Source organism: Camelus ferus, chromosome 11, assembly GCF_009834535.1.
Source record: "Camelus ferus isolate YT-003-E chromosome 11, BCGSAC_Cfer_1.0, whole genome shotgun sequence".
Taxonomy (NCBI): domain Eukaryota; kingdom Metazoa; phylum Chordata; class Mammalia; order Artiodactyla; family Camelidae; genus Camelus; species Camelus ferus.
In genome coordinates, this window is record NC_045706.1 from 49,269,681 (window position 1) to 49,284,267 (window position 14,587).

General features: G+C 41.2%; 1 protein-coding gene across 2 annotated transcripts in view; it reads left to right on the forward strand.

Annotated features, from left to right (window-relative positions):
• The first annotated feature begins 13,836 nt into the window (after positions 1 to 13,836).
• The window catches only part of STOX1 (storkhead box 1), a 46,458-nt gene continuing 45,707 nt past the window's right edge, over positions 13,837 to 14,587 (forward strand). The window contains exon 1 of one of the 2 annotated variants that reach the window (XM_032491529.1): positions 13,837 to 14,398. In XM_032491529.1, coding sequence (XP_032347420.1) covers positions 14,089 to 14,398 — 310 coding nt within the window. In that variant the 5' untranslated portion in view covers positions 13,837 to 14,088. The other variant, XM_032491530.1, reaches the window with a different exon arrangement.

The window sequence follows — 14,587 nt, forward strand, 5'->3', positions numbered from 1 at the left end:
ATACACTGTTGGTGGGAATGTGAATTTGTACAGTCACTGTGGAAAATAGTACGGAGGTTTCTCTAAAAGCTTAAAATAGAACTACCATATGACCTAGCAATTCTACTCCTGGGTATAAATCTGGAAAAACGCAAAAACACTAATCCAAAAAGATACGTGAACCCCAATGTTCATAACAGTATTATTTATAATTACCAGCATATGGAAGCAACCTAAGTGCTTGTCAACTGATGAATGGATAAAGAAGATATGATATTGAGATATACACATATGTACACACACACAGAGACACACACCATGGACTATTACTCAGCCATAAAAAAGGATAAAAATTTGCCATTTGCAACAACATGGAAGGACTTGGAGGGTATTATGCTAAGTGAAATAAGATAAAGAAGGGCAAATACTTTATGTTATCACTTATGTGGAATCTAAAAAAAACAAGCTGGTGAATATAACAAAAAAGAAACAGACTCACAGATGTAGAGAACAAACTAGTGGTTATCACTGGAGAGAGGGAAGTGGGGGAGGGTCAAGATAGAGGTAAGAAATTAAGAGGTACAAACTACAACGTACAAAATAAATAAGCCACGAGGATATATTGTACAACACAGGGGAATATAGCCAATATTTTATAGTAACTATAAATAGAATATTACCTTCAAAAATTATGAATCACTATGTTGTACAGCTGAAACTTACATAACACTGTGCATCAATGATACCTCAATTTTTAAAAAAGCTAAACTTATACACACACACACACACACACACACACATATATATGCCAGATGTCTGTAAACTTTATTATTTATGGAAGGAGACAAAGTATGTTATAGTTAAGGATTTAAGGTATGTATTTTAAAAAACACAAAAATGGATTATGGTAATCATTTCACAATATATGTAATTCAAATCATGCTGTATACCTGCTATAGGTCAATTATATCTCAATAAAACTGGGGAAAAAACATGAAAAATAAAAAAAAAGAAAACTCTGGTAGTAAGAAAAATCTGAAGTTCAACAATTCATTTTCAATTTATCCAAAGTAAAATTGAGTCTAATACTTTTTTTAAAACTTTTTATTTGGAAATAATTACAGATTTACAGAAAGTTGCAAAAATAGTATAGAAAGATCCCATTATACCCTTCCCTCATTTCCCCTGGTGGTTACATGTAACATAGTTATAGTACAATGTCAAAACCTGGAATATGACTTTGGTACAATGTGATACAAAGTTCTGTCTACTTTTTTTTCTTTTTTTTAAGACTGAGGAAAAAAGAGGCCATGCTGGGTCCTGTCCTGCCCTTCAGATCAAGGCAGCCATGGGTGTTTCTGTGACAGGATGAGGTTGCTTTGTAGTCCTCAGAGTTAGCTGATCCCTAACCACCTGGAAACTCTGGCAACTCATGAGTCATCTCAGGCCAGGCACTCAGAGCCTCAGTGCCTAGAGCTCCAAAATGTGAGGTGGGTGTTGTTGCTGTTTGTTTGCAATTTTACAATTTGAGATAATTCACAGAACATGATAGTTACTCTAAAAGAGTAAGTGTAGAATTCACTGGTTTTTAGTATACTCAGGGCTGTGCAACCATCGCCGCTATCGTGTTTCAGAACATTTTTATCACCCTAAAAAGAAACCCATACCCATTAGCAGTCAGTCAGTCACCATTTCTCTCTCCTCCCAGCCCCTGGCAACCACTAATGGACTTTGTGTCTCTGTGGATTTGCTTAGTGTGAACATTTCATATAAATGGAATCATAATGTGTGGCCTTTTGTGTCTGGTTTCTTTAACACTTTGCATAATGTTATCAACATTCATCCATGTTGTAGCATGTGTTAGTACCTCATTTCTTTTTATGGCTGTATAATATTCCAGTGTATAAATACACATCATTTTGTTTAACCACTTATCAGTTGAGGGCTATTTGGATTTTCTACTTTTTGGCTATTATGAATGATGCTACCATGAACAACCATGTAGCAAGTTTTTGTGTGAACGTATCTTTTGATCTCTCTTGGGCATATACCTAGGAGTGGAATTGCTGGATATGATGGATAGACAGCACTGTATAAGTTTAAGGTGTACAGCATAATGACTTTACTTACATATATTGTGAAATGATTATCACAGTAATTTTAGTTAACATTCTTCATCTCACATAGATACAGGAAAAAAAAATGTTTTTTTCCTTGTGATGAAAACTCTTAGGATTTACTCTTTTAACCACTTTCCTATACATCATACAGCAGTGTCAACTATAGTCATCATATTATACATTACACCTCAATTACTTATTTGTCATATGACTGGATGTTTTTACCTCTTGATCACCTTTATCCAATTTCCTCACCCTCCACCCCCTCCACTTCTGGTAGCCACAGATCTGATCTTTTTCTATGAGAATGAGTTTTTTTTTTAAAGATTCCACATTTAAGTGAGATCATACAGTATTTGTCTTTCTCTGTCCAACTTATTTCACTAAACATAAGACCTTCAAGACCCATGTTGTCATAAATGGCAAGATTTCCTTCTTTTTTATGGCTGAATAACATTGCTTATCCATGATAGCTGGGTACAGGAGTTGTTGTTACTTCTGGGTGGCGAGGGGCTTTCAGGCTCTCCACTAGGCCTGAAAGTGGTGGGACATCTTATTATTGCTTTCCACGTGGCCTCCACTGACACTGAGGAGGGGGTGGCTTTGTAACTGCTGAGTTACAGTGGCAGTCCTCACTCTTTACCTGGGGAGGGAGGGGCACTCAGCACTGCCTGGTAGGGGCAGAAGTGCAAGTTTCCCACGTGATCTCCACTGAAACTGCAGGAAATTGGGGGTGGGGGCTCGCCACAACTCCTTTATCAACACTTTTGGAAGCTGAGGGAGTTGGGACACATCATTACAGCCTGGCAAATGTGGAAATCTAGGCTTTCCAACTGGCCTTTGCTGGTGGGATAATAGTGGGGTCACAGTTTTTTTCCAGGATGTTTGGCTGGAGTAGAATGGTTAGTGTGTTGAAGACTCTGTCTTGCTAGGCTGCCCCTTTGCTGGTCCTTTAGCTAGAGAGAGCGGGCTTTTCTTGAGGTGTTAATTTTGTCTGTGTCTACTGGCATTTCCAGGTGGCTGACTTTACTGGTGTCCAGTCTGGGATATACAAAGTGAAAAGTTCCAGGGAACTAATCACTGTGGTATTGTTCTTGGGACTTGAGTCCCTAGCCAGCCATCTGCCAGTATATAGTAGCTGTACCTTGGGGGAGATATATATATATATGAATATGTAAATCTTCCAAGGTTTTTAAGTTATTATTAAATGGAAAGAACAAATTATATCTATTCCATCTTCCTGAAATTAAGTGTAATATTTTAAATTTAAAATGTTATCTATAATGATTCCATTTTTCTAAAATTATTTCTGTCTATATGTTTACCTAGAAAAATGTTCACCTTTGTAAAGATGATCATTTCTGGGTGGTAGAATTTCAAGTGAATTTTTTTGTATGTTACTTAAATTTTTAATAATAAGATGTATCATTTTTCAGAAATAATAAAGGCATTCTTTTTAAAAAAGTATGTAGTTTGGGGGAAATTTGGGAGATATTAATGACCCCAAAGAAATGTCTACAACCTAGAAAACCCAATAAGTTCTTTTACTGAGTGATCGTAATCGATTAGGTTTAAAAGAATTTCTTTTCCTATTGTTCACTAGTGTGGTTTACCTTTTGGCAATCTGAATGTCCAAGAGGGACAGTTTTCTACTTTAAAAAGCAATTCTTGGCTTCAAATTCATTCAAGGAACATAGACACTATGGGTGTACATGGCCTCTTAATATTCAAAATATAAACAAAATTTTAGGCAAATTTGAAAAGGCTACATTGACATAAAAAACAAATCATGACATTGTGAACATATTGATTGCCACTAAATTGTTCATTTAAAAAAAACAAGTTTGATTTATTTAGAATAAGCAATTTATATTATGTGAATAGCACTTCAGTTTTTTAACTTATGAATTCTTTCAGAAAACAAACTATGCACTCTCAAAAAAATAGTTTTATTCTTTTTGTGAAATGATCCACCAAAGGGTTTAAGAAGTAAGCTCTGCTCATCTTATTAAAATATTGCAGTATGCACATTAAAATTTTATTTACAGGAAATTTTTTGGCAATCTTGTATAAAATAAAGTTGCCTTTAAAAGAATATTTTCACTTGTAAGAAATGTGTTTAAAGAACTCACTGGCCCTTGGAGATGGGTCTTTGATTTCCTAAAGAATTCAGAACTCTGAAGTGGAGGGCCTGGTGTTTTGACTTGAATTCCAAGGAAGCTGATTACTACACATGGCTCTAATAAAGTTTTGCCATAAATATCTGTGGGAAATCTGAGGGTAATCTTGTGGGCGGGAAATTAAATTTGCAGGGCCCGTTAGCTGTTTACCCCTGAAGTGTTAGGTCCCCTTGTGGTAAATGAGGTGAATTCTTTGACACTTTTTCTAAGGAGTCTAGAGAGCTCTAGGGATCGGTAAGAGGGCTGCCTTTCACTTTCTAAGCCCTGGTTTGAATCTAACCAGGTTAACCTTGTGACCCTGAATTGTTTGTGTGAATGAGGTGGTGATCTCAGTTCTGCCTTAAGGAAACACCTTTCACATCCAAAGTGGCACTAATTGGTCTCCTTGTTGACAGGGTTAGCTGAGAGGCTCCTGATTGAAAGGGCAGTGAGAACAAACTAAATCTCCCACCTCACTCAGTGTGTTAGCTGGAGGACATGTAGGGCACCTGTCAGTTCTCCCCTCTCCCAGCAGCATCCAACATGCAAAGCAATTGGGTTGAACCAGGAGGCCCAGAAGTCCTCCCATTTGTGCACTAAGAGCACTTTCTCTATCTCTGGCCCTGTTCTGTAAAGCAGTCTTGACACATAAAGGGCTGTAGACCATGATTCTGCAAACTTTTTCTAGAAAGGACCAGAGAGGAAACATTTTAGGCTCTGCAGACCATGTATCTCTACTGCAACCACTCACCTCTGCTGATGAGAGAAGCCACAGAGGATACACACATGCACTGTGTGCCGGTGTTCTGTCCATAAGACCTCATGGACAGTGGAATTTGAATTTCTTATAATTTTGACCTGTTTTCACCTGTCAAGAAATAGTAATTTTCTTTTGATTTTTTCCCTCCAACTATTTAAAAATGTGAAAATCATTCTTAGCTTGCAAGCCACACTAAACAAGCAGTGGGCCACATTTGGCCCACCACCCACAGTCTGCCTATTGCTGCTTTAGACAGAGAATTGGAAATCTCCCTCCCTTCCACTCTTGGCTCAGACACTAACTAGCATGGGGCCCTGGGCACCCCCTTAACTTTTGTGGCCCTTAGTTTCTTTATGAACTGTGTTTTGGCAGAATGGGGAGGAACAGAAACAGATAAAACAAAGTTCCTTTTAGCTGTAATAATAGATTTCTTGATTCTATTATAGGAGCAGAAATCAACCAAAGCAATGTTATGTATGCAAAAATGGAAATTAATTTACTTAAAAGAAACACATGAATCTTAATATCCTCAATGTAAATCTCTAATATGAGGAACAATGTCACAGCTCTGACAGTGAGACCAAAATTTGTAGCTTCCTAGCTATTTAAAGGCTCATACCACTTCTTTCTATTTTTCCAGTGCTGTTCTTCATTCCTGGTTTTTTGTTTGTTTGTTTGGGGGGGGGTTGTTTTTGTTTTTTTGGTTTGCTTGGTTTTCTTTTTGGTGGATGAGGAGAATACAATTCCAGAGTTTATTGAAAAACAGACATTTTTCTTCTTCAGAGATGTTATTTTAAAATATTTATATTTTTGTGTCTTATTGGCAAGTGTATTTTACAAGCACTCTGCTACCCAGATGTATCTTATTGTAGGAGGTGATCATTGAAGTTTTGTAAATATTTTTTACTGAAAAGCAGAAAAGAAAACCACCAAATAACTTATTCAATACATTTATATATATATATATCTATTTATATATATATAGATATATAATATATATCTATATATATATAATACATATATATATATTTAAAGGTGGAGGTATTTTAAGGGCATATTCATTTCTTTGTAAATCACATTCTATGTGTCTCTTCATTTCTCTTTTTGTTCTTTGTGTCAGATAGCCAGTGTTTGCATTTCTAATAAATTGTTTTACATTCAGTTTGTTCAAAGCAGCAGTGACCCAAAAAGGCCCACACCTGCCATTGTTTTGGCTGGCATGCCTCTTAGTCTCTTTTAAAAGTTATATTCTCTTCTCCCTCACTTTGTTTTTCTTGTCATGCATTTGTTATAAAGTCTCTGAGGTTTTGAAAAACACTAGATTATAAGCTATCTGAACTAATGGAAACTCATGTTTTATCTGTGTATCCTCCTTTATTACCCAAGGAAGTGTCTGGAAGTTAGCAGGCTCAGTAAGTGTTTGCTCTTGTATTGCAGTACTTCCATGAGGCCTCATGTTTCATCTGGATCCACTGTAGAATGTTGAGTGAACTACATCTATTTAATCTTAAACTAGAATTGATTGGTACTGAGTTGAACATCTAGTCCTCTAGTACCACACTTTTGTTCTTTATCATCTTGTTCAGGGAACAATTTCCCTGCCTTTGAGCAGTGCTGGGGGGTTCTAGAGGATATACAGATAAATAAAAGTTAATCCTGAATTCTTGCCGTTAAGAAGCTTAAATAACTGGTAACAGGTAGACTGTCAGGAGGGGGAAAGCAGCAGTTTGTTTCCTGATCCATGATGATTTCAGTGCCTTAGCACCTACTCTCCCCTCCCCCCATAAGAAAGCAGAGAAGAGAGACTTGTGCCTAGAAGGCAGGGGCCTCACAGGAAACAGAGTTCCTTTGAGATCTGAGCACTTGGAATGGGGCCAACTCATTTTTTATCGGATTTGCATGTAAATAGTGGGATATGAGGCCCAGCTTTACACCCTCTGCTGTAATGAAACTGAAGGGAAGTGGTTTCTCCTTTAAAATCCCAAAACTCGATTTGGCATCTCGCCTTAGGTCTCCATATTTACTTTCTGGTGTCCAGGAAAGAGGTAATCTGATTTTCCATGTTTCAAATAATAGGAATTTTGCTGACTTGCTCTGGCTGCAGGGCAGTTAGTTGCATGCTTTCTTGACAGGCTGCTGCTCTAACTTTCTTTCCAGAAGTAATTTTTTCCAGCTCTGAGACCTGCCCTCTGACCCTGAGTTTAATAAGGAGGCGGAGTGATGGAGTCTGCTCATTTTGGTTAGAAAGCTTATTGGCTTTAATGGCTCCAGTGCAGAAGAGCCAGCTGCCTTTACCTCCTTTAACTCAAAAATTATTGGGGCCTCTTTTGTGGGGGTTGGGGGGGCTCTTTTTAATTGTAGAATATTTGATAAGTATGGAAAATCTTCAAAGAAATAAGAATTCTTATAATTTCAATCTCTAGAAATAGTTTCTGTTAACGTTGTGATAATTATTCCAGTTCTGTCCTCCCCAGACAAAAATGGAATTATTGGGTATTTCAAATGTTTTATAGATGTTAACTCCTTTAACAAAGTAGGGAGGGGCAGAGTGATGGGAAGTTTGTACTGGCTCCTGATAAAGACTCTCCTTGACCCAATTGTATATAGTCAGGTTCTTCTGAGCCCTCTTTTTGACCAGGCCTCCATCTTGGGCCCCGTCCTGTCTTCTGCCTGCCCAGCCCAGTCTTTGCAAGAATATTGCTAAGTCAGCTTAGTGTGAATCCTTCACCCTTGATACCTGATCAAGTTCTCAATCCCCTACCCTTGATGTATAAATCCTTGAGGCAACTTTAGCAAGAATCCTGTTAGGTCAGTTTTGCAAGAATCCCCTTACCCTTGATGTCTCCTGTTAGTAATTTTCCATCTTCACTCTGACTTGACTTCGTCAACTCTGCTCCTTGGCAAAAAATCCCCAGTTTCTCTGTTGTCTTTGCTTTGCAGCTGTCTTTGCTGTCCAGACTTTGCAATAGTCTTTTAAAAATTTTTTATTTTGTTTTTTTTTGGGGGGGGAGGTCATTAGGTTTATTTATTTATTTTACTTATTTTTAATGGAGGTCCTAGGGATTGAACCCAGGGCCTCATGCATGCTAAGCATGTACTCTACAACTGAGCTATACCCTCCCCTGCAATAGTCTTGAATAAAATCTTCCTTACCATTTTAGCAAGTGTCAGAATAGTTTTTTGCTTTTGTTTTTGTTTTTTATCACTTCTCACATCAGAATCATGGGGTTTCTGGTATTCTTAGGCTTTTAGTGTTCCAAGCTAAGGATCTTTTTTCCATCCCATATTTCTTTCTTCTTTTGGCCTCTTGCCATTGAGAAGATAAAGAAGCAAAATGTTTAAAGGCAATTCATTCAGAATCAGCTTTGGGGATCTGGCTCTTAGTCTCTGATTTTGCATCCCTTAGTACCTCATTGCGCTCAATGATTATTTAAACTGCATTAGGGTTCCTACTGCTGGGCATGAAAGTAGAACTAGAATCATGAAGCTGGAAGGGACCCTAAGAAATTCTTGAGGTTGGGGGAAGGGTATAGCTCAGTGGTAAGTAGACTGCATGGTTAGCATGCGGGAGGTCCTGGGTTCAATCCCCAGTACCTCCTCTAAGAATAAATAAACCCAGTTACCTCTCTCCCCACCAAAAACCTAAAAATAAATAAATAAATAAACAAATAAACCTAATTCCACCCCCCACCCCCAAAAAAATTCTTCAGGTCAGCCGAGTATTTTCACTCCCATTTTACAGATAAAACTACTGTGGTCCAGAGTCTTGTCTAAGTTAAGCAGCTAAAATAAAGAAGGTAATGTTTTTTCTTTAAAAAGAAATGACATTAAACGTCCATCCTTGACCCTATGTCCTTTTCTCTGTCCTTTGAGTAAACAGAGTTGCTTAGGATACCCTCACATTTCCCTTTGAGAAATAGAAACAAAAACCTCAATCACCTATATTCCAAAAAAATTTTTTTAAGTCTCCAAGGCTTTGTTGCTGTTTTTCTGATAAAGGGAAGAAATGTGCTGGAGAAGCAGAAATGGTCATAATAAGGAGAACCCAGATATGAAATGCTTTCTCAATCAGCCTTAAGTATCAAGGCTTGATTTTTCTGTGTTAAGGGGAAAGAAATTTAGCCTGATGAATTTTGGTGGGGAAAAAAAATTTGAGGTGGTTAATCCTCAGTATAACAGGTATGTTGTAAACAGACTCCAGAGAAACCACTGAACTCTAGACGCCTAGCTGAATGAGGCCTAGGTGGGCCTGTTCCTTGAGGCTTTGCCCCGGGGCACTGACTGTTGGACACCAAGGTCTTCCTGTGATTCATCCTCAAACCAAAAATGGTTTTGTGCATGGTGACATGAGCCTAGCAAGAAAGCAAGAAAAGCAGGAGTATCTTGGATCAAGCAGGAGTGGAGTTAGATTTGATTCAGGTGAATCAAATCAAAGGGCTACTTGCTGGGTCATGGAGATGAATCAGGCTGGAGCCTGGCCCAGAAGGAATCTCAGGTTGCCTGGTGAAACAGGTAACTAAATATTGCAGCCTTTAACACACGGGTTATAAGAGGGTTAACAATGTTCCCCAAGAACAGATTTAATCTTCCGGGATGTGTCACAGGTTTTATGAGCTGGCCTTTGTAGCATAACACCTGGTGGAAAGGGGAAAGGCCTTCTAGGCAGAGACTAGTGTGAGCAAAGATGTGGGAGCCCATTTGGGAAGGTGTGTAATTTTGAGTAGCTGGAGCCTAAGATCCTGGTATGGACTGGAGGAGGCCAAGGGTGGAAGTAGAGATGAAGCTGGAAAGCAGGCAGGAGTCAGGGTGTAAAGAGCATTGAATGCTCTTCTTAGGACAGAAACTAGGCAGATGTGAGTGTCAAATGATTCAGTTCATCTTCTCTAGCAATTATAGTGTAGCAAGAATGAATCTGTTCCCCTTCAGGTCCAGTTCTCTAAACCAAATAAAATCAAACTCCAAATTCCATTTGCCAGAGTTGGCCAAAAAGTCATGACCATATTTTGGGAAGTTCACTCCTTGGAATTGTCAAAAATAAGAAAAAGCTTGCAGATTTACATGATACCCAGAAAATGGGGAAAGGGGCCCTGGTCTTTTTCCTGGGGTGCTCATTATAGTTACCTTGGTACCTGCTGCCACACATTACTTATGTCAAGGGCTGCTCCTCCACTTCCACTGACCACCAAGTTCTGAAGGTCAGTGTTGGTTCAGAGAGACCCCCACAATGGTCCTGACTGCATTGCCTCAGAACCCCTCTCACTGTTGTTCTCAAGACTGATGCCTTGGACTATAGTCTGCACAAGTCCTGGCGTCTTAATCTTCCTCAATGGTCTTGAAGCCCAAAAGTTCTTTACAAATCCTGTCCCATGAAAGGCCACTGTGCTTTTAAAGTCAAAAGCAAACTGGATGAGCTAAATAAATCTTCACAAAAATGTGGTAATGGGAGAAGCAATGTATGTGCCCTTAACAGTGACTTTGGACACAGTCTTTTCTAAGGGGGTGTTGTCTGGGCAGGAATTTCAGGCCTGATAAAGTGGGTGAGAGAGGGATCATCTGAAAATAAGAGAGAAGAAAAGTGAAGTAAATTGTTAGCAATATTTCCTCTGGAGAGAATCATTTGGACAGTTGTTATCCTATTTCTCAAAATGACCAGAACTAATCTCTTAATGTTCTCATATACCTTCTCGAGAGTATTTTTTTTTAACAAGTATTTGAACGTGGTAAACACAGTGAAAAATAAGCCTCCCTTTTACCCTGTCCCCTGTTCCTCTCTCTGGGGGTGACCACTGTTATCACCAGCTTCTTTAAAAAAAAAACTTCTATTGAAGTATAGTCAGTTTACAATGTTGTGTCAATTTCTGGTGTACAGCATAATGCTTCAGTCATACATGAACATACATATATTCATTTTCATATTCTTTTTCACTTTAAGTTACTACACTATGTTGAATATAGTTCCCTGTGCTCTACAGTATCAACTTGTTGTTTATCTATTTTATATATAGTAGTTAGTATCTGTAAATCTCAGACTCCCAAGTTATCCCTTCCTGCCCATCACCAGCTTCTTATGTACCCTTCCAGAGATCTTCCAGCCACACATGACTATGTGTGCCCATTTATTTTTTGGCTGGGGGTGGGGGGAGGTTAGTTAGGTTTATTTGTTTGTTTCTTTGTTTTAATAGAGGTACTGGGGATTGCACCCAGGCTCATCTATGCACTCTACCACTGAGCTATACCCTCACCACTCCTCCTTTTTTTTTCTTTCTCTCTCTCTCTCTCTTTTTTTTTTTGCTTACTATACCTGATATTTACTTTTGTTTTTTACTGAAAATATCTATCTGGGATATTGTCTTGTATCAGTACATAAAGTTTTGTTTCAATCTTTTTAATGACTGCATCACATGCTGTTTGGATTTATACATAGTGTTAGAATTTGTCCTTTCTCAGGGATAAAGTTCACTGAAAACACACAATTGAAAAAAAAATCCCTAAGAAAAGAAAAGAAGAGAAAAAATCCCTCTATCCTGAGACATTTTGGGTTTAATTTGACTATTCTGTGCCTCTTTAAATGGAGAATGATAACAAAGCTGTCTTCTAAAATGTTTGTGTTCAGGCTGCAGTGACCTGAACAAAGATGGAAGGCCCTTGAGAAATTCCTGTTTCCCTAGTTTTGCCACGTAATACAGGCCATTCAGGGTGAAGGCCTACAGTTTTCCATTTCTTTGAAGACATGTTCCATTTTGTAGCAATTTGGAAATATCTGGAAGGTAGTTGATCCTTCAGGAAAACAAATGACTATGTAGTTGACTGTAGTTTAAAATTTTTTCTCACATTGTTAATTGGACTAGCTTAAATAAGATGATCAGGGAAATTTTGCACATCTGAATGAATGTTTCCACAGTTTAATAAGACAGTTCTACTGCATGATTTCAGGCCAGGAGTCTACCTGCCAGCCTTCTTGCAGCCACAGACCTTGCTGGTAAGGACATGGTTGTCTCTGTGTATTTCCAGTTCAAATTCCTAGAACAGAGAATCAAGCTCAGGACAACTTTTCACACGAGGCCACAGGTCCAATGAGTCAGGGTGATAGTCTCCCAGTCTGCTGCTCTAGCCGGGTGTGTGGGCAAGGAGACACTGGGATCTTTGCCTCACCATCTATTAGCTTTGTCCTCATGGGCAAGCTACCTAAACCCTAAGCTTTTGTTTTTCTTGTGGAAGATGAGGCTCAATAATATTACCTCTTTCAAAGGATTAATTTTGAGGATAAAATTAGATCACACATGTAAAACTTTTAGTACAGTTCTAGGGATAGAGTGAGCTGAGGATAAATGGGAATTATTACCATCATTATTATGGAAAAGACACTGTAGTAGATGCTAGAGATATGGGGATAAGAGCCATAGCTTCCCAGGTTGGGAACACAGGAAAGTCATCCTTGATACTGCAAGGTGAGTGCCATGATAGAGAGAACTCCATGATGATAGAGGGAAGTTTGGCCGTCCCTGTGCAGGTTATACAGACATAGACATTTAGTTCATTTGCGCTCTCTGCTGTATTTATCCATCCATCCATCCACCCATCCATCGCAGAGTCAGAATTCAGATGTGAGATGGCTGTCTCAGGTTTGCATGCTTATTTGAATTGAAAATTGTCTCATATTTATTTGTCATAGGGAACCCTGACTTAGTGGTTGTCTGACTCCATTTCTCATTATCTATGTGACTGGGAAACAGTTCTTAATTCAACCTTAGCTTTGGTTTCCTCATCTGTTTAAAAAAAAAAAAGACAGAGAGATACTAATAGTAGTTAACAAAGAGTGGTGAAATTAAGGCCCCCACCATAAAGTGTTCAATAAATGTTAGCTATGGTTATGAACAATATTACCATCATTTATGATGATAGACTCACTAGGGGCAGGGCACAGCTTATCTCAAGTTGTTGTAGTTGTTATTGATGACGGAGAAGCTGAGGGAGTGGGAATGACTCCCAGGTCTTGCCAAGCACCTCTGCTCCCTCATCTTGTGCTGATTGTAGTAATAATGCCCTTCCTCTCCGTTTCCCTGTTCTTTCCTGTGCCACAATCAGGGTTCCAGCCTTTCCACCCCTCAGCATCTGAATTGTTCCTCATTGCTCTGAGGCACTGGCTAGAGTCTATTGTGTCAGACCACAAGCCCTTCTCCCTTCACTCCTGGGGATTCTTTTCGGAATCTCCATCTCAATCCAGGGCTGAATCCCACGAATTTCACCACTGCGCCTCCCCAGACAAAACAGGTGTCACCTCTGGATCACTTTCCGTCCCTTACAACTTTAAGTCTATGGGATATCTCAGGAGCGGAACTAGACCTTCGTAAAGTTCGTAAAGTAATAGATGAAAAAGGTCCTTAGAATCGAGTCCCAACCTCTCATTTTATAGGACAGTAAACTGAGGCTGAGAGAGAGGGGAAGGAATTCGTGTAAACTTATTAGGAGCAGACGGAGACTCAAACCTGGCTCTTCTGACTCCCATCCCCAGAGTCTGTCCCTCGTGGCCTCTCTCACTGGGCTCGACCCCCAAAATCAGGGCGACGGTGGCCATTCTGGTCCTCCTGGCTCTGAGGAACCGTAGCCGCCGTGCCGCTCGCGCCTCAGTTGGAGGCTGCTCGGCTCTCCGGCGACTGAGCAGCTCCCCTAGGTCTTGGAAGAGCCCCGGTTGCAGGGCCCATAGAGTCAAGAAGCACTCCGGGCCGCCGAGGAGCTGGGAAGTGAAGGGAGTCGCCTGGAGTGGGAGGTGGGGGGCGGTACTGGGCGGGCAGAGCCCTGGCTAGGGTGTGGAGAATGACCTGGTAAGTCAACACTTGGAAACCCCTATTGGGCGCCTGGCGGGTGAGAGCAGTGGCCGTCCCCAAGCTGCGAGTCCTGCCCCACCCCCGGCCCGCTGAGCACATCGACCCCGCCCCCTGGAAACCGGTTCCCCGGGCAGCCGGCGCCGCGCGCAGTAAGCCGATCCCTCCCGCCGGCCACAGCCACCAGTCCTGCGCGGCTGCCGCGCCCGGCGATGCGCTAGGCTGTGGGCCCCGGCCGCCGCGGCAGCATGGCCCGGCCGGTGCAACTGGCGCCGGGCTCTCTGGCGCTGGTGCTCTGCAGGCTGGAGGCGCCGGAGGCGGCGACGGGCGCTGAAGAGTCCGGCGGGCACGCCGTGTTCCGCGCCTTCCGTCGCGCTAACGCGCGCTGCTTCTGGAACTCGCGGCTGGCGCGCGCCGCCTCGCGGCTGGCCTTCCAGGGCTGGCTCCGGCGCGGGGTGCTGCTGGTGCACGCGCCTCCCGCCAGCCTGCAGGTGCTGCGCGACGCCTGGTGCCGCCGGGCGCTGCGCCCGCCGCGCGGCTTCCGCATCCGGGCGGTGGGTGAGTGCGGAGCTTGGAGGGGAGGGTGCTCCGCACAAGCTCCGGGGACCGAGCTCTGGCCACAGGGTCGTGTGCGGCCGACGCTCAACTCTGAGACAGCGGAAGCTGGCGGTAGGGGGATAAGGGTTGGGAGGCCAGGCTAAGTGGCTGGAGAAGGGCTGTCCTAAGACGTCCCCTTCTGCTGGGACA